The sequence below is a fragment of the Perognathus longimembris genome, chromosome 10 (assembly GCF_023159225.1).
Source record: "Perognathus longimembris pacificus isolate PPM17 chromosome 10, ASM2315922v1, whole genome shotgun sequence".
Taxonomy (NCBI): Eukaryota; Metazoa; Chordata; class Mammalia; order Rodentia; family Heteromyidae; genus Perognathus; species Perognathus longimembris.
This window is the reverse complement of record NC_063170.1, coordinates 8,298,819-8,319,039: the sequence shown is the minus strand read 5'-3', so window position 1 is coordinate 8,319,039 and position 20,221 is coordinate 8,298,819. Positions and strand designations below refer to the sequence as shown.

Genomic DNA, 20,221 nt, shown 5'->3' with positions numbered 1-20,221 from the left:
AGTGGTGCTGTGGCTCAAGTGGCAGAGTGCTAGCCTTGAGCAAAAAGAAGCCAGGGACAGTGCTCAGGCCCTGAGTCCAAGACCCAGGACTGGCAAAAAAAAGAAGTCAAAAGGACTAGAAGTGGTGGTACATACCTGTAATCCTAACTACAAGGGAGATAAAGATTGAGAAGACCACATCTTGAGCCTAGCATGACAACAAATTAGTGAGATGGATATGGTATTGTAAGTTTGTGATGTCAGGTTATAGGTGGAAGGATTGTAGTCAAGGACAGATCCCAATTAAAACTGGGGATCTACATGAAAAACAGCTAAAGCAAATAATGGCTGGTGACTCAATAAAATATGTTTAATAAGCCAAGCTCTGAGCTCCCCCACCAATGCTGGTCAGTGGCTAATGGGTATAATCCTAGCAACTCAGGAGGCTCAAGATCTCACCTCAGGATCTTGGTTTGAAGCCAGCTCAGGCAGCAAAGTACGTTGAAACAAGCAAAACCAGACTGGAGGTGTGGTTCTAGAAAAAAAGTGTCTGTTGCAAGCAAAAAAGCTGAACAAGAATGTGAGGCCCTGAGTTAAAAGTCCCAGTACTAGCACAAAAAATGCCAAAAGGGCTCATTGGGCCTGATATTACCGTCCCTCATAATTAGCAGATAAAATAGGAAGGCAATGATCAGACAAGAATTGCTATCTTCTTCCTCTCTGTACCAGTCCTGGAACTTGCTTCAAACCTTGATCTCAGCCTCTTGAGTAGGTAGAGTTTATTAGCATGAGCCACCAGCACCCGGCTTTTTTCTTCTCTCTCTCTCTCTTTTTTTTTTGGGTGCTAGTTTGGGGGCTTGAACTTTAGGCTGGGGTGCTGTCCCTGAGCTTTGTGCTCAATAGTGCTCTACCACTTGAGCCACTGCTCCACTTCTGGATTTTTTGGTAGTTAGTTGGAGATTTTAAAAAGAGATTCCTGGGCCAACCCAGGCTGGATTCACATCACAGGATTGGATCTCAGCCTCCATAGTAAGCTAAGATTGATGGTATGAGCCACCAGCACCCTTAAAACTACTTTCTAACAAAGGCACAGTCCAGATATGATTCACAGTACTAAAAGCATATAAAATATAAAAATGCCATCATGTCAACAAAGGAGAACAATGCCCAATAACCATCTTTGTTAGGCAGAATTATCCAGGTAATAGACCAGGAATATGCAGTCCTAAGCTATTATAGTAACTCTGATTCAAGGTACCAAGGATTCCTCCATATTGTCATTCTAAAAAAATCTCTCAAATATTACTCTCATATGAACAGTTTAACACACATTTTGTAAAAATATGATTTAAAAAAGAATACTATCTATTCTTAGTAACCTGTTATGTCCGCTTTTAAAAGAAATGTAAGATGCCTCAGATCAATTAGAGGAAGCTAATAGCACCTTCAATATGGATACTAGTTCAATAAAAAGTGGGGTTGAGGCCCCATTTTCTCTTCCCTCACTTACCTGGTAAGTTTAATAGTGTTATCTAGTGAAGCAGAAAGCAGTAAACCTCTAGACTGCTTGTTGAAGGCCAGTCCACGGATCTGTTTGCTATGCATCGGAATGTACTGACTGCTTTTCATATTGGCAGTACTCAACATCTTTATACCAAAGCCTACCAAAGAAAAGTTACAGTAACTTTCAATTGCATGCAAAAGCAAATTACTTAGAAAGTGTATTCTGTATCTTTAAATTGTTATACAATGAGATTTCAATTCAATATTCCAGTTTGAGCACAACACATCTTGAAAGAATCCCCTAGTGTTATAAGTTACAGCCCCCCAAACAAAATCAACCCCCTTCAAACAAAAACAAGTTTAACATTAACTGAATAAAAATATCAAGAGGGCTGGGGATATGGCCTAGTGGCAAGAGAGCTTGCCTCGTATACATGAGGCCCTGGGTTCAATTCCCCAGCACCACATATACAGAAAACGGCCAGAAGTGGCGCTGTAGCTCAAGTGGCAGAGTGCTAGACTTGAGCAAAAGGAAGCCAGGGACAGTGCTCAGGCCCTGAGTTCAAGGCCCAGGACTGGCCAAAAAGAAAAAAAAAATCAACTACTGGTGCTGGGAGAACTGGGCAGCCATATGAAGAAAACTCAAAGTAGACCCAAGCCTATCACCATGCACCAAGATCAACTCAAAATGGATCAAGGACCTCAATATCAGATCTGAATCCTTGAAACTACTGAAGGACAGAGTAGGAAAGACGCTAGAACTTATAGGCGCAGGAAGGAACTTCCTGAATAAAGTCCCAGGGGCACAACAAATAGGGGAAAGACTCAACAAATGGGACTACTACAAATTAAAAAGTTTCTGCACAGCTAAGGACATAGCCACCAAAATAGAAAGACAGCCAACCATACGGGAAAGGATATTTACCAGCACAGCAACAGACAAAGGCCTGATATCTGTCATCTACAGAGAACTCAAAAAACTAAGCCCCTCCAAGCCCAATAAACCTATTAGGAAATGGGCAAAAGAACTAAAGAGAGACTTCACAAGAGAAGATATAAAAATGGCAAAGAAACACATGAGGAAATGCTCAACATCCCTGGTAGTAAAGGAAATGCAAATAAAAACAACCCTGAGATACCACCTCACCCCAGTTAGAATGGCCTATACTCTGAACTCAGGAAACAACAAATGCTGGAGGGGCTGTGGGGAAAGAGGAACCCATCTCCATTGTTGGTGGGAATGCAAATTAGTACAACCACCTTGGAGATCAGTATGGAGGTTTCTCAAAAAGCTCAATATAGACCTACCCTATGACCCAGCCATACCACTCCTAGGCATCTATCCCAAACAGCGAAACCCAAGATTATCAAAAAGACATCTGTACTTCCATGTTTATCACGGCACAATTCACAATAGCCAAAATATGGAAACAACCCAGATGCCCCTCCACAGACGAATGGATCCAAAAAATATGGTACTTATACACAATGGAATACTACATAGCGATTAGGAATGGTGAAATATTGTTATTCGCAGGGAAATGGTCAGAACTCGAAAAAATAATGTTGAGCGAGACAAGCCTAGAACACAGAAAACAAAGGGGCATGATCTCCCTGATATATGACTGTTAACAAAGGGAGACGGGAGAGACAGTAGAGACCAAGTCTGTGAATACTGTATATGTTCTTGATACATTGTATATTGTATGTCTACCTGACCTAGAGAAGGGATAGAAAAACAGGACATAAGATATCACAAGAAATGTATACACTGCCCTACTATGTAACTGTACCCTTATGGCACAACACCTTGTAAAAAAATTTGTGTTCACGGGCTGGGGATATAGCCTAGTGGCAAGAGTGCCTGCCTCATATACATGAGGCCCTAGGTTCGATTCCCCAGCACCACATATACAGAAAACTGCCAGAAGCGGCGCTGTGGCTCAAGTGGCAGAGTGCTAGCCTTGAGCGGGAAGAAGCCAGGGACAGTGCTCAGGCTCTGAGTCCAAGGCCCATGACTGGCCAAAAAAAAAAAAAAAAAAAAAAAGTGTTCAATTAATAAAACAAAAACAAAAACAAACAAACAAAAAAAGAGCAGGAGGCCCCGAGTTCAAACTTTAGTAACAGTCTGTGTACACACATAAATGAAGCAAGGACATAAAAACAATAAAGAATGAAGACAGGGGCTGGGCACTGTCCCTTGAGCCTCTTTGTGCTCCAGGAGAGTGCTCTACCACTTGAGCCACAGTGCTACTTCCGGCTTTTCCTGAGTAGTTTTTTGGAGATAAGAGTCTCATAAACTTTTCTGCCTGGGTTGGCTTTGATCCTCAGATCTTAGCCTCTTAAGTAGGTGCCAATACTGGTATTTGAACTCAGGGCCTCACATTCCCACTTGCCTTTTTTCTGCACAGAAGTGGCATTCTCCCACTTGAGCCACACATGATCTGGCTTTTGGCTACTAGTTAACTGAAGATAAGGGTCTTAGGGACTTTTCTACCCAGGGTGGCTTCAAACCATAATCCTTAGATTTCAGTCTCCTGAGTAGCTAGGATAACAGGCCTGAGCCATCAGTGCCCAACTTCATCAACTATTGAATCCTAGGTTATTAAACAAGAGAGGGCTGGGGATATGGCCTAGTGGTAAGAGTACTTGCCTCGTATACATGAAGCCCTGGGTTCGATTCCTCAGCACCACATATATAGAAAATGGCCAGAAGTGGCGCTGTGGCTCAAGTGGCAGAGTGCTAGCCTTGAGAAAAAGGAAGCCAGGGACAATGCTTAGGCTCTGAGTCCAAGGCCCAGGACTGGCAAAAAAAAAAAAAAAAGAGAGAGAGAAAAGAAACAGAATCCAGTGATGGATGTGAAGTTAAGGTTTGGATTGTTTACCTGGAAGGAAGGCAGCCTGAGGAGAAGGCTGTGAGATCACCAAGCAGCTCATAGCATCAGAGTATGCCATGATTCGGCAATTTCCTGTCTGAGACACTGTAAAGCTCTTTTGAAAGTGGTATTTATGCTGTTTCTGGTTGAAAACCGGGCAGGTCTGGAGAGCAGCTTGGGAGCACCCAGGGTGCCGTAAAATCTGGTCCCGGTGCCATACAATAAGTTTTTGCAAGTCCTGAAAATGAAAGATTTTGTGAATGCAAAGTTTTTTCAAGTATAATTTCTTGCTCTGATAAACCATTTCTAGTCCACTATATATGCAAATGATACTATGACCACTAGCGAACTGAATTTACAGTACTTTTAATAAGTAACAGAGGGAGAACACATATCAAATATCAAGACTGAATGTCCTAATTTTACTGGTATATTTCAGGAAGGTAAATCATTCAAGAAGTTTTTGCAGAAAGCTATTTATAAAGTGTATTTCAAGGACAGGCATTAGTGGCTCATGCTGTAATCCTAACTATTCATGAGGCTAAGATCTGAAGATCATGGTTCAAAGCCATCCTGGGCAGAAAGTCCATGAAACTCTTCTCTAACCATCAAAAAGTTAGAATTGGAGTTAAGCCTAAGTGATGAGTACCTGCCTTGAGCAAAAAAGCTAAGTCTAGAGTTGGGAGTCCCAGTATCAGCACAAAACAAAGTATGTTTCACACAAATACCTTAATCATCAAGAAAAATGTTGATCTTGCCTGACAATGGTGGCTTATGCCTATAATCCTGGCTAATCAGGAGGCTGAGATCTAAGAACTTTGGTTTAAAACTAGCTCAGGCAGAATAGTAAGCCAGAGGTGGCACTGTGGCTCAAAGTGGTAGAGTGTTAGCCTTGAGCGAAAAAAAAAGCTCAGGGACAGCACTCAGGCCCTGAGTTCAAGCCCCAGAACCTACCAAAAAAAAAAAAAAAAGGGAAAAAGAAAATGTTGATCATATTTACTGTGGTACTAGGGTTTGAATTTGGAAACTTATGCTTGCTAGATGGACAGGTGCTCTTGCCACTTGAGCCATACCCTCAGTCCTTTTTGACTTGGGATAAAGTCTCACCCTTTTTGTATAGGCAAACCTTATCTGCAATCTTATTTAGCCTTCTCCTGTAGCCAGAATGACAAACCATGTTACCACGTTCAGTAGTAAGATGGTATCTTAAGTTTTTATTTATTCTTTCTCTTTTTGCTTTTGTAGCAATCAAACTCTTCTAGTACTTTTTTTTTTTTTTTTTTTTTTGCCAGTTCTGGGCCTTGGATTCAGGGCCTGAGCACTGTCCCTGACTTCTTTTTGCTCAAGGCTAGCACTCTGCTACTTGAGCCACAGCACCACTTCTGGCCATTTTCTATATATGTGGTGCTGGGGAATCGAACCCAGGGCTTCATGTATACAAGGCAAGCGCTCTTGCCAGTAGGCCATATTCCCAGCCCCTCTTGCCAACTTTTTACCCAAGCTATCTAGAACCTCTGTTCTCCTAATATCTGCACCCAAAGTAGTTGTGATAATGAGACACACTGCACAAGCAATTATGTTTACTTTTTTTTTTTTTGGCCAGTCCTGGGCCTTGGACTCAGGGCCTGAGCACTGTCCCTGGCTTCTTCCCGCTCAAGGCTAGCACTCTGCCACCTGAGCCACAGTGCCCCTTCTGGCCGTTTTCCATATATGTGGTGCTGGGGAATCAAACCGAGAGCTTCATGTGTAGGAGGCAAGCACTCTTGCCACTAGGCCATATTCCCAGCCCCATTATGTTTATTTAAAAAAATTCACAGGTCATTGTTAAACATTAAGACAAAAAAAAAGCTTGATAAGCTTTTCTTGTATTGTGTGATGAGCTTAAGTAATCAATTTAAGTTTCTCTTAATTTCCTTTATCTTTAAAAACAAACTCACCTGGACACGATCATGAAGTTTAGTGCATTCATCAGTGAGGACCTGAAGTTGCAGGCGACACTGTGCAGATTCTAACTCTGCCTTCTTTCTGAGTGTTTGTTCCTTCAGTAAGTCACTAGAAGGGAAAAAAGTCAGCAACAGGTGCAGATTAGGAAGCCTATAACAGACTGCATCAAGATAGCATAGTAATTCCATACTATAACACACATATATTACTGTAAATGCCATACAAGCGGCTAAAATGTAAAGAGAAAAAAACTAACCTAGAAGTACAGGAGAGATATCAAGTAGCACTAAACTCAGTCTACTTGGATTTTGGTGTTAAAGCCAATAGGGATGGCCAGGAATATGACTTCTACATAGGCAAAATAATAGAACAGAGCCAACTCACTCCTTCGGCTAAGGCAAATTATAAAGGATTAAGTTTACATGATAAAAGTCCAAGATGAGCTAGAGACTGAGACCTCCTGGATACCCAAGCACAAAAGTCTCCAAGTCTCTGATTAACCAGCAAAAAAGGCTAGACTAGAAATATGGCTCAAGTGATAAGAGTGCCAGTCATGGGCAAGAAAAGTCAAGCAGGAGTTGGAGGCCCTAAGTTAAGATCCTGATATCAGCCCAAAAATAAATGAATGGAAGCCAAATGGCAGGAGCGCACCCCTGTAAATCTTAGTAATTAAGGACCACTAAGATCTGAGGATTGAGGTTTAAAGCCAGCCCATGTAGACAAATCTGTGAAATTCTTATCCTCAATTAAGTAGCAAAGAGCCAGACTGGAGGTGTGGCTCAAGTGGTAGAGCTGGGAGCTAAAAAGCCAGGCATGCGATTCTGAGGACAAACTCTAGTTTCTACTAGCACACAAGAGATTATACAGTGGAGTAGGGTACGTTGGTTGTTCAGGAAATTCTCATTTTTTTTTTTTGGCCAGTCCTGGGCCTTGGACTCAGGGCCTGAGCACTGTCCCTGGCTTCTTCCCGCTCAAGGCTAGCACTCTGCCACCTGAGCCACAGCGCCGCTTCTGGCCATTTTCTGTATATGTGGTGCTGGGGAATCGAACCCAGGGCTTCATGTATATGAGGCAAGCACTCTTGCCACTAGGCCATATTCCCAGCCCAGTACCTTATTTTTTCCAGGTCTGGCAAAAAAAAAAAAAGGTACTAAGCAAAGGTTAGGTTTTAACTAGAGGATTAAGGGTGATGCTCTAGAGGCCGGGCGCCTGCCTAACAATTGAGTTCAAACTCCTGTTCCACTTAAAGAAAGAGAAGCATGGGCAAGCCTGAGGGGGAACAATGTATAAGTATAATAAAAAAAGACCTATTCAGCAGAATAAGCACTGATTTTCATATGCCTAAAAATAGCCTCAAAATTATGAAATGCACCAACAAGAGCAAAGTTTAAAACAAATGAAATTGGAGAGAAAAATGACATGAAAATTGGAAAGAAATAAAGCTGTCCTTATTTTCACGGAAAATTCAAAAGAACCAATTGCTACTAAATAGTTCAAGATCGATGAATACAACACCAAAAAAGTAAATGTGATGCCTACGGTGGTACATGCCTAGAATCCTAGCAACTCAGGATACTAAGGAAGGGGAGGAGTCTGAGCACAGAAACTTAAGACTGGCCTGGACAACATGAGACCCTCCATCTCAAATTTTCTTCTTAAAAAGTTATAGCAGGGGCTGGGAATATAGCCTGGTGGCAAGAGTGCTTGCTTCGTATACATGAAGCCCTGGGTTCAATTCCTCAGCACCACATATATAGAAAACGGCCAGAAGTGGAGCTGTGGCTCAAGTGGCAGAGTGCTAGCCTTAAGCAAAAAGCAGCCAGGGACAGTGCTCAGGCCCTGAATTCAAGGCCTAGGATTGGCCAAAAAAATGTTATAGCGGGCTGGGATGTAGCTCAGTGGCAAAGCACTTGCCTAGCAAGTACAACGTCCTAGGTTCCATCCCCAGTACCAAAAAAGACCAAAAAAAAGTTATAGCAAATTTTAAGCTGGGATATTGGAATAGTAGTCAGAAAAAGAAAGTAACAAAACAGTTCCTTCACAAGTGAGCAAAATACAAAAGCTTTCTAAAATATATTCTTTTGGAAGTAATGAACACTGATTTATAAAAGAGGTTATTTATGGAGAAAGATGAAATAAAGTTTCTATCTATCTATGATTTCCTTTCTTCCTCTCCCCTTTCCAGTTAGCTGGGACTATACACATCTCCTTACCCCCATTGATTTTAGATTTTAAAATAAGCTTAAGGCAATATGGCGCAATGTTAGGCAAAGATTTTTAGTTTCTATTACCATTTTGAAACTTTTCACATTTCCTAAGGAGATTAGTGTGTCGATCGATGAATGGGTTTTAATTTTTTTGCCAGTTCTGGGCCTTGGACTCAGGGCCTGAGCACTGTCCCTGGCTTCTTCTCGCTCAAGGCTAGCACTCTGCCGCTTGAGCCACAGCACCGCTTCTGGCAGTTTTCTGTATATGTGGTGCTGGGGAATCGAACCTAGGGCCTCGTGTATCCGAGGCAGGCACTCTTGCCACTAGGCCATATCCCCAGCCCGGATGGGTTTTAAATTTAATTATCCATTCATAAGCATAGATTTTCTTTTATTCTTTTGGAAAAGCTGTGAAACAAACTCAGGGTCTTGACCATACCAGGCAAATAAGCTACTACTAAACCACACCCCCAACTTGATTTTGCCTGTAAAGGCACAATTTGGTTTTGGAAAAAGGGCTTCACTTTGCAGCCCAGGCTGCCTTCAAACTTTTGATCATCTTGTCTGTGCCTCCAAGGACTGGAATTATGGGAATGCACTACCATCTTTACTGTTCTTATAGCCTATTAAGTACTTACTAGCAACAATTCAGGGCTTTAATTTTGTATTTCGCACTGCAAATCTATTCTTTACTTATAAATCTGTGAAGATAACTGTTGTATGTATGTGGGGGTGGGGTAAGGGACAGGATAATCATTAATATGCTAGATTTTTTATTTTTTGCTAGAATTCAGGGCCTCATACTTGCTTGTCATGATTGCTTGGCTAGCAATCTTTACACTTGAGCCATATCTGCAAACCTGCTTTTTGCAAGTTATTTTGGAGGTTAAGAGTCTTGTGGGCTTTTTTTGCCCAGACTGTATTCAAACCACAATCTTCTAGATATCAGCTTTCAGAGTAGGATCATACAGATATAAACCGTGAACCTTCACTGTTTTTTTTCTGCCAGTCCTGGGACTTGAACTCAGGGCTTGATTGAGCACTGTCCTTTGAGCTTCTTTTGCTCAAAGCTAGCACTCTACCACGTGAACCACAGCACCACTTCTAGCCCTTTCTGTTTATGTGGTTACCAAGCAATCAAACCCAGGGCTTCATGTATACTAGGCAAGCACTCTACCACTAAGCCACATTCCTAGTCCCTGGGTTTCTTTCTTTTTTTTTTTTGGCCAGTCCTGGGGCTTGGACTCAGGGCCTGAGCACTGTCCCTGGCTTCTTTTTGCTCAAGGATAGCACTCTGCCACTTGAGCCACAGCGCCACTTCTGGCCGTTTTCTGTATATGTGGTGCTGGGGAATTGAACCCATGGCCTCATGTATAGGAGGCAAGCACTCTTGCCCCTAGGCCATATCCCCAGCCCCCTGGGTTTCTTTCTTTCTTCTTCTTTTTTTTTTAAAGATAGGGCCTCCATAACATGAACCAGGCCGGTCTCAAACTGCCATCCTCTTGCCTCAGGTTCACTACTGATCCTTACTTTAGAAAGAATTTTCAGTACTGGAGAAGGAACTGCACACTTGCTACGTACCCCCAATAAGGGGCTGAGATACATCTCCAGATCTTCATTTTTAATGCTATATGAACAGCAATCCATGCAGACTCCTTTCAAAAGATGATTCACGGGCTGGGGATATAGCCTAGTGGCAAGAGTGCCTGCCTCGGATACACGAGGCCCTAGGTTCGATTCCCCAGCACCACATATACAGAAAATGGCCAGAAGCGGCGCTGTGGCTCAGGTGGCAGAGTGCTAGCCTTGAGCGGGAAGAAGCCAGGGACAGTGCTCAGGCCCTGAGTCCAAGGCCCAGGACTGGCCAAAAAAAAAAAGATGATTCACTGGGGCTGGGAATATGCCCTAGTGGTAAAGTGCTCGCCTCGTATACATGAAGCCCTGGGTTCGATTCCTCAGCACTACATATATAGAAAAAAAAAAGCCAGAAGTCGCACTGTGACTCAAGTGGCAGAGTGCTAGCTTTGAGCAAAAAGCAGCTAGGGACAGTGCGCAGGCCCTGAGTTCAAGCCCCAGGACTGGCAAAAAACTAAACAAAACAAAAAAAGATGTTAGAATGCAAGGCTGTCTGTAATGATTCCCAGAGATCCCAAGTCACAGATAAGTAAAGCTTCACTGAAAATTAACTCACTTCCTTTTCCAGATGGGTCTACAAAGAACCAAAAGGAGGGGGCTGGGGATATGGCCTAGTGGCAAGAGAGCTTGCCTCGTATACATGAGGCCCTGGGTTCGATTCCCCAGCACCACATATACAGAAAACGGCCAGAAGTGGCGCTGTGGCTCAAGTGGCAGTGTGCTAGCCTTGAGCAAAAGGAAGCCAGGGACAGTGCTCAGGCCCTGAGTCCAAGGCCCAGGACTGGCCAAAAAAAACCCCAAAAACAAACAAAGAACCAAAAGGAAACTCTAAGAATTCTTACTACCTACCTCCTTATACGCTCCTCTTCACTGTTATCCAGAGCTTTCAAGGTTCGGGCATAAAGGACAACGATGTCACTGTGCTTGGCTTTCTTGTTGCACTAGAGTCCAAAGTGACACAGTTAATGTGGTTTTACGAATTCTAACTCTACAATATGTCCTTACTTATAGTTCTTACCTGAGGGCATTTTCGTGTCTGTCCTTTCAGCCACTTAGAAATGCATCTATATCCAAAAAGGTGCCCACAACGTAATGCTGAGAGCCTGTGGTCCCCAGCATTGGTCCACTGTTCCAAACATATTGTGCAAGTGTCCCCTTCATCTTCCTCCTCCTCCTCACCCAGAGGCACAGACTTCTGAGGAGACTGCTGGTTGGAAATGTAAATACACTAAAGTGAGAAAATGCAAAGCCAGAGGTGTACCACACAGATAAATTAACAACAGTATACAAAAATGATATGAGTGAAATTGAAATGCTGCAGAAATTGAAGTGTGGAAAAATATAAGCCACGAAATAATCAATTAACAAAGCAAAAGTAAGACCACTCAGGAGTTTGGGAAGTGGGACTGGAAACTGGTTGTCCCTCTTGGTTTTTTATATAGGAGATTGAGCTTAGAGGTATGTATCAGCTAAGAGTCCCTTCTACCACTGAGCTACATACACCCCAGCAACACTACAGCTTACCAATGACTTAAGTCACCTTGTCTGGCCTACTTTGTTGTTGGTGGTGGTCATGGAACTTGAGCGCTGTCCTTGAGCGCTTTTGCTACTGTTCTACTACTTTGAGCCACAGTGCTGCTTCTCATTTTCAGGTGGTTTATTTGAGGTAAGACTTTCCTGCCCAGACTGGCTTTGAACCAAGATCCTCAAATCTCAGCCTCCTAGCTAGGATTATAGAGTGAGCCATAGGTGCCCAGTTTCTAGTTTCTGGCCTACTTTCTTTTTTTCTTTTTTTTTTTTTTGCTAGTCCTGGGGCTTGGACTCATGGCCTGAGCACTGTCCCTGGCTTCTTTTTGCTCAAGGCTAGCACTCTACCTCTTGAGCCACAATGCCACTTCTGGCCTTTTCTGTTTATGTGCTGCTAAGGAATTGAACCCAGGGCTTTGTGCATGCCAGGCAAGCAATCTACTGCTAAGCTACATTCCCAGACCTCTGACCTATTTTTGATTGCAGAAGATTCTTGGATTTCCCCCCACCTCATTCAAATAAAGAAAAGTAGCTATTTTCTTTTTTGCCAGTCCTGGACCTTGGACTCAGGGCCTGAGCACTGTCCCTGGCTTCTTTTTGCTCAAGGCTAGCACTCTGCCACTTGAGCCACAGTGCCACTTCTGGCCATTTTCTATATATGTGGTGCTGGGGAATCGAACCCAGGGCTTCATGTATATGAGACAAGCGCTCTTGCCACTAGGCCATATTCCCAGCCCCAAAAAGTAGCTATCTAAAATTCCCAGCCACTAGTAATCAGCAGGGAATAACAGGTCATCCATTGAAAATTAAGTTCATTATATCTCAGTAATGAAATATTTAGGTTGCATGGAACCATAGGAAAAATATACAAAAAACAAAACCACACTAAAATAAGTAGTCACAAATGATTAACAGATACCCCTGAACTACTTTTCTACAAAGCCCAGTTTTCGCACTTTAAATTACAGCCTCTTAAAAAACAATCTAAACCTTTTACTTAAAAATGTTAAAGCTAGGGCTGGGAATATGGTCTAGTGGCAAGAGTGCTTGCCTCGTATACATGAGGCCCTGGGTTCGATTCCTCAGCACCACATATACAGAAAATGGCCAGAAGTGGCGCTGTGGCTCAAGTGGCAGAGTGCTAGCCTTGAGCAAAAAAGAAGCCAGGGACAGTGCTCAGGCACTGAGTTCATGGCCCAGGACTGGCCAAAAAAAAAAAAGTTAAAGCTAGGGACTGGTGGCTCATACCTATAATCCACTCAGAGGCTAAGATCTGAAGATATGGTTCAAAGCCAGCTCAGCCAGGAAAGCCCATGAGACCTTTTATCTCCAATAAACCAGCAAAAAACCAGAAGCAGAGTCGTGGCTCAAGTATTAAGAGCACTAGCCTTGAGGACAAAAGTTCAGGCACAGCACACAGGCCCCAAGTTTAATAAGACCTAAGACCAGCACACACATCCCACACCAAAAAAAAAAAGTTTAAGCCAGGAGTGGGTGGCTCACATCTGGAGTACTAACCACTCAGGAGGTTGAGATTTGATACTGCCATTTGAAACCAATCCAGGCACAAAAGATTTTGAGACTCTTATCTCCAAAGAGCCAGCAGCAAAGAGCTGGAAGTACAGCTGTGGTCAAGTAGTAGAACACCAGCCAAAAATCTGAGAGAATGCAAGGCCTGAGTTTAAGCCCCAGTACTAGCACAAAAATAACTTATGAATGTTCAAACTAGACTTAGAAGCTCACATCTATAATGCCGTCTTGGGGTAGAGGTAAGGCAAAGATGGGAAGAAGGATGCTGGCTCAAGACTAGTCTGGGCAAAAAGTGAGGGAGCCCTCTATATCAACAGACAAGTCATGGGAAGCAAAAGTAAGAAGATTATGGTCCAAGGTAGTCTCAGGCAATAGCTTGAGACCCTACCTAAAAGCATGTTCAAGCAAAGAACATGTGCCTAACAAACAGAAGGGCCTGAGCTCAAACTACAGTAGTGCCCAAAGGGGTCGAAGTGGAGTGAACATGTTCATATTACCTGTTTGGAGAGGGCCTCTCCTTCACTGGTTAATGTCACTTCTTCCTGTGCTGAGGTAACTCTTCCTTGCTCTTACAAGTTGTAGCCAGAAATGAGTGAAGCAGGTAATACACAGAAAAAGATGAGTTAGCTATGAGAAGTTAGGATGAGAACCAAACTCACAATAGTTTCCATTTCTAACTGGTAGTTTACCTATAAAAGTGAAGACTTCCCCAAATAATATCAGTGATTTATTATCTTGTTTTTGGACATTCTCAAACATATATTAAAATTGATAAAATGTTATAATAATGTAAGTACCTATCACCCAATTAAAAAAAATGAATTTGTCAGGTCAATGGCTTAAGCTGACAATCCTATCTACTCAGGAAATCAGAGGATCACTGTTTGGACCCAGAGTGAGACAAATCCACAAGACTCTTCAACTAATTCTATATACTGAAAGACCATAATCTGGTTATCAGTAGTGCTTATTTTTGGGGTGGTGGGGGTGGTGGTCAGTTGTGGGGCTTGAACTCTGGGCCTGGGCCCTGTCCCTGAACTCTTTAGCTCAAGGCTAGTGCTTTACCACGTTAGCCACAGAGCCACTTCTGTTTTTCTGGTGGTTAATTTGAGTTCAAGAGTCTCTTGGACTTTCCTGCCCAGGCTGGCTTTAAACCTTGATCCTCAGATCTCAGCCTCCTGAGTAGCTAGGATTATAGGCCTGAGTCACCAGTGCTGGCTTATTAGGCTTATCAATAAGTTTTTAATGAAATCAAGACATCTACTATAGGAGTCTGTGCCCACCTACTGCTAAGTTCCATCTACATAAATTATACTAAGATTAGAAAGTGACATCTTAAGCAGGTGGCTCATACCTATTATCCTAGCTACTTAGTTTTAAGCCAGTCAGGGGAGAAAAATCATGAAAGGGCTGGGAATGTGGCCACTTAGTGGTACAGTGCTTGTCTAGCATGCATGAAGGCCTAGGGTTCAATTCCTCAACACCAATATACAGAAAAAGCCAGACGTGGTGCTGTGGATAGAGGTAGAGTTCTAGCTTTGAGCAAAAAGAAACCAGGGACAGTGCTCAGGCCAGTCCCAAGCCCCAGGACTGGCAAAAGTAAATAAATAATAAACTTGTGAGAATCTTATCTTCATAAAATTACCAAAAAAGCCAAAAGCATAACTGGGGCTCAAGTGGTAGAGTGCTGGTCTTGGGCAGAAGAATCTCATGGACAGACAGCACATAGGCCGAGTTCAAACCCCAGGACTGGCATTTAAAAAAAAAAAAAAGTGACAACTTAAAGTATTGGATTTATATCTTTTTTCTTTATGAGATAACAGGTTTCCACTATACATGTCAAACTGATCTTTTTTTTGTTTGGTTTTATTTTTGTTGCCAGTCCTGGGGCTTGAACTCAGGGCCTGAGCACTGTCCCTGGCTTCCTTTTGCTCAAGGCTAGCACTCTGCCACTTGGGCCACAGTGCCACTTCCGGCTTTTTCTATATATGTGGTGCTGAGGAATCAAACCCAGGGCTTCAAGTATACGAGTCGAGCACTTTACCACTAGGCTATATTCCCAGCCCTCAAGCTGATCTTGAGCCCACGACCTTCCTGGTTAACTTTCCCAGTGCTGGGATTACAAATTTGTCACTATGCCCAGCTGCAAAACCTTTTAGATGAACAATCTTCTACTTTTATAGATGTTCTAAAAAAAAGGGAAAGAGAATGTAAAATAGCATCACATAGGAAGTGCTTCACTGGGACACAACTACATAACTCATCAAATTTTCTCAGAACCATGACAACCAGTGAAAAAGCTGAATTCTAACACAGGAAGTGATGGCATTTGGGAGAAAAAGGGAAAATACCACAGTACAAATGCAGTTTTCAGGAGCTGGGAATATGGCCTAGTGGTAAAGTGCTTGCCTTATATACATGAAGCCTTGGGTTCGATTCCTCAGCAGCACATATATAAAAAACGCCAGAGGTGGCACTGTGACTCATGTGGTGGAGTGCTAGCCTTGAGCAAAAAGAAACCAGGACGGAGCTCAGGCCCTGAGTTCAAGCCCCAGGACTGGCAAAAAACAAAACAAATGCAGTTTTCAGCCTTCTAAAAACTTAAGAGATGTTAGTCATATGAATGCAAACCTGCATAAAATACTGACTGACCTTCTGGAATAACAGCTCCAGGTTCTTCTGCCTGAACAGCCACCTCTTCATTCTCTACAGAGCTCTCACTGTCAGAATGAGAACCACCTGATACATGTGTGTCTTCAGATCCGGGATTTCTAGTTTCTGAATCAGGAGGGGTGGCTGGCAATTGAGGCTGGGTCCTGCTGACTTGAAAGTAAGCATCCAGTGGTGCTCTTGACCTATGCAGCCAAAAAGACAGCAACAAAATTACAGTACAGTGAAAGTTTAATAATTTCAATCCAAGGCGAGCCATTAAATGCAGCCTTTGAGAATCGAAAGACTTGGGCAAACAAACACAGTGAGCCTGGATATTCTTTTCTATTCAAACATAGCTACTCCCCGCTTAGAGTGAATTCTACTGGTCTGTGGACATCTGTATCTTTAAAGGACATAATTCAACAACTTCTCTGCTTGATGATATTCGCAAGCTGGAAAGGGTTGTCACTGCCCAGATGTGGGCATACAGGATTCTGCCACTGCAGCTACCCAAAACAAAGATCTTTTGGTTTTTTTTTTTTGGCCAGTCCTAGGCCATGAACTCAGGGCCTGAGCACTGTCCCTGGCTTCTTTTTTGCTCAAGGCTAGCACTCTGCCACTTGAGCCACAGAGCCACTTCTGGCCATTTTCTGTATATGTGGTGCTGAGGAATCCAACCCAGGGCCTCATGTATACGAGGCAAGCACTCTTGCCACTAGGCCATATTCCCCGCCCCAACAAAGATCTTTTGAAGAATACAAAATATGGCTTCAGTCATCAGTTTTACCTTGTATTTTGTATTTTCCTTTTACTGCTGGGTGCAGCACTGTGGCTGCACCCTGTGGCTCAACACTGGTGGCTCACGCTTGTAATCCTAGCGATGCAGGAAGCTGAGATCTGAGGACCATGGCTCAAAGCTAGCCTAGACAGGAAAGTCCATGAGACTCTTACCTCCAATAAACTATTCAGAAAACACTGGATATGCTCTTTGGCTCAATGGTACAGTGCTACTCTTGGGCAAAAAGATGTTCAGGGACAGCACCCAGGCCCTGAGAAGCCCCATGACCATAAAAAAAAAAAAAAGGTAGTAGAGAGGCACGCTCGTGCATCCCACAACCTCACCACACGTTTCAGCTCAGCTTAGGTTAAGCAGCAAGATCCTGTATCAAATAATTAAAAAAACAACTACTTGATGGGTAGCCAGAATAGGTATAAACTATTGTGCACAGCTTGCATGACATCTTATTTCACCTTCATAGTCTAAGGAATGACACTTTAAAATAAAATTAAAGCACACTGGCAACTCAAGCCTGTAGTCATAGTAACAGCAGGCTAAGACACCAACCAGCAAAATCCAGACTCAAGCAGTCTAATTCCAATTATTGCAAATAAATCCCAAATTACTAGTTTCATTTGTAATACAATAGGTTAACAGATAACCTGGACACCATTTATTACCATCTCAATATTTTCATTGTGTTGTTCAAAAAATGGTTATGACTAGGGCTGGGGATATAGCCTAGTGGCAAGGGTGCCTGCCTCGGTATACCTGAGGCCCTAGGTTTGATTCCCCAGCACCACATATACAGAAAACGGCCAGAAGCGGCGCTGTGGCTCAAGTGGCAGAGTGCTAGCCTTGAGCAGGAAGAAGCCAGGGACAGTGCTTAGGCCCTGAGTCCAAGGCCCAGGACTGGCCAAAAAAAAAAAAAAAATGGTTATGACTAAAGATTCCTCCGTCTGCCTGTGTAGACACAACTCAGATCCAAGGTTAATTACCAGTGAACCCCTCCAGCTACAAGTCTCTGCACAATGTATTCTTTGAGGGCCAAAATTTCCTTCATAAACAAATTATCTCAACATCATGACATTTAAAAGGCCAAATGTAAGGGAAGTTTTTCTACCTAAAAAACAGGGCACAGCTGGGACACTGCTGGCTCATGCCTATAGCCCTACATATAGAAGGACGAGATCTAAGGATTGAGGCTTGAAACCAGCCTGATAGACAAGTACAAGAGACTCTTAATTAACTAGAAAAAGCCGGAAGTGGATATGTAGCTGAAGTGTACAGTAACAGTCATGAGCAGGAAAGAGCTCAATGCCCTGAGTCCAAGCCCTCACACACACAAAAAGGGCAAGGTAATTATATTTTTCATATAACTGTCAAGACTTGTTATTCACTTAAGCCCTTAAAGAAGTAAATCCAAAACAAAAACTATGGCAGTCCATCAGTGGCTCACACTCGTAATCCTACCTACTCAGTAGGCTGAGATCTAAGGATGTAAGTTCTAAGCCAGCTCAGGCAGCAAAGTCTGTGAAACTCTTAAACCCCAATCAGCCCAACAAAAGGCATTAAGTGGTGCAAAAAAGAGCAGGGACGGGCACCCAGGCCCTGAGTTCAAGCCCTAGCACTGGAACTGATTGACACACACTACAGAAGAAAATTATTTTGGCTTGGGTATAGCTCAGTGGTATAGCATATGCTTACCATGTACAAGGTCAGATGCTTAGCATATTAAAAAGAACCAAAATCTATAGGCTGCTTCTAACAAACAAGCTTCCAATTTTCAAACCTATCAGTGCAACTTATCCCCTCAAATATTTAATGAAACAAGGCCCATCATTTCTAACTCAGTCACCTATTACTATGATTCCAGTCTTGGAAGCCCTGGGGGTATGGACCAGAGCCGAAGGCTCATTATTTCTAGAATGACATCAATTGAATTCTTATACAAAACATTTACCTAGCATTGCCTGTTCTCTGAGAGGCTCCACCTCTTGCTCTATGTGAAGCAGACTCTCTCCTCCTCCTTATTCTCACTGGCCCTCCACTGTGGTTTATATTTAAAGGTAGAGGTCTCAGGGATTCCAGCATGCCATGAAGTCTCTGCAGCCCAGTGATGAAGTTGGTCATTGAAGCCAATGAAGATGCTCGGGTTCTGTGGTTAGCATCAGAAATGTTCCTGTGCTCCTCTGAAGTTCCTGGATTGCTATTTTCCACACCCTCTGCTTCTGCAGTCAAGTCAACAAACGCTGGTGGAGTAGGCTGGAGCATTGCTCCCTCTTGACTGTTGACCACTACAGCAGGAGCAGGTGGTTGGGTAGGATCACCTAACTGGTCCTGTAGATCGTAGTCCATTGCTTCATGAGCCATTACTGAGGGAACTGTAGTTATAAAAAAAGAGTATTAGTAAAAGCCAGGTACTGGCTAAGAATGGAATCATAATAAACTTGTAACTTTTTATTCAGTAATATAAACCCCTCCACCCTTCTCAAGATTTGTGGGGTTTTTGTGCTAGTACTGGAGCCTGAACTCCTGGTCTGAGTGCTGACCCTTAGCTTTGTTTGCTTCAAAGTTAGCTCTCATACATGAAGCCCTTGGTTCAATTCCCCAGCACCACATATTCAGAAAACAGCCAGAAGTGGTGCTGTGGCTCAAGTGGCAGAGTGCTAGCCTTGAGCAAAAAGAAGCCAGGGACATGGGGCTGGGGATATAGCCTAGTGGCAAGAGTGCCTGCCTCGGATACACGAGGCTGTAGGTTCGATTCCCCAGGACCACATATACAGAAAACGGCCAGAAGCGGCGCTGTGGCTCAAGTGGTAGAGTGCTAGCCTTGAGCGGGAAGAAGCCAGGGACAGTGCTCAGGCCCTGAATCCAAGGCCCAGGACTGGCCAAAAAAAAAAAGAAGCCAGGGACAGTGCTCAGGCCCTGAGTTCAAGCCCCAGCACTGGCAAAAAAAAAAAAAAAAAGGTTAGCTCTCTACCACTTGAGCCACAACTCTTACTTTCAGCGTTTTTTTTTCTTTGGGGGGGGGGGGGGGAAACGAGGACAACAAGATAAATCTCACAGGATTTCCTGCCTGGGCTGGCTTTGAAGGACCATACTCAGGTTTCAGCCTCCTGAATAGCTAGGATTACAAAGGTCTCGCTACCTGGGACAAGCTTTTTTTTTTTTTTTTAAAGCTAGCCCTGGGACTCAGAGTCTGAGCACTGGCCCTGGCTTCTTTTGCTCAAGGCTAGCGCGCTACCACTTGAGCCACAGTGCCACTTCTGGCCTTTTCTGTTTATGTGGTGCTGAGGACCGTGATTCAAAGACAGCAAGGGCAGGAAAGCAAGTGGGACTATCTCGAATTCTTGAGCACAAAAGGTCAGCCACAATGCCCAGGCCCAAAGAAAAAAAGGGGGGGGGGGGAGAGAAAGACAGACAGGCAAGGTTGGAGACACGACTTAAGTAGTAGATTGCCAGCAGTGAGCAAACAAGCCATTGCAAGCCTGAGGCCCGGAGTTCAAATTCAGATAGTAACAAAACTGCCACAAAACTCAAGCTCTCTGGGCTGCAACGTCCCATTTATAATACACCAAAAGAACAAA

The 20,221-nt window shown here is 43.3% G+C and overlaps 1 protein-coding gene across 3 annotated transcripts in view; it reads right to left on the bottom strand.

Annotated features, from left to right (window-relative positions):
- The window catches only part of Rfwd3 (ring finger and WD repeat domain 3), a 29,777-nt gene that overhangs the window by 8,549 nt on the left and 1,007 nt on the right, over window positions 1-20,221 (bottom strand). Inside the window, exons 2-9 of one of the 3 annotated variants that reach the window (XM_048355126.1) lie at window positions 18,595-19,015; window positions 15,854-16,056; window positions 13,699-13,769; window positions 11,163-11,351; window positions 10,994-11,085; window positions 6,296-6,410; window positions 4,368-4,596; window positions 1,490-1,640 (exon numbers count right to left, since the gene is read on the bottom strand). In XM_048355126.1, coding sequence (XP_048211083.1) covers window positions 1,490-1,640; window positions 4,368-4,596; window positions 6,296-6,410; window positions 10,994-11,085; window positions 11,163-11,351; window positions 13,699-13,769; window positions 15,854-16,056; window positions 18,595-19,004 — 1,460 coding nt within the window. In that variant the 5' untranslated portion in view covers window positions 19,005-19,015. The remainder of the gene's footprint in view (window positions 1-1,489; window positions 1,641-4,367; window positions 4,597-6,295; window positions 6,411-10,993; window positions 11,086-11,162; window positions 11,352-13,698; window positions 13,770-15,853; window positions 16,057-18,594; window positions 19,016-20,221) is intronic. The other 2 variants (XM_048355125.1, XM_048355127.1) reach the window with 2 other exon arrangements.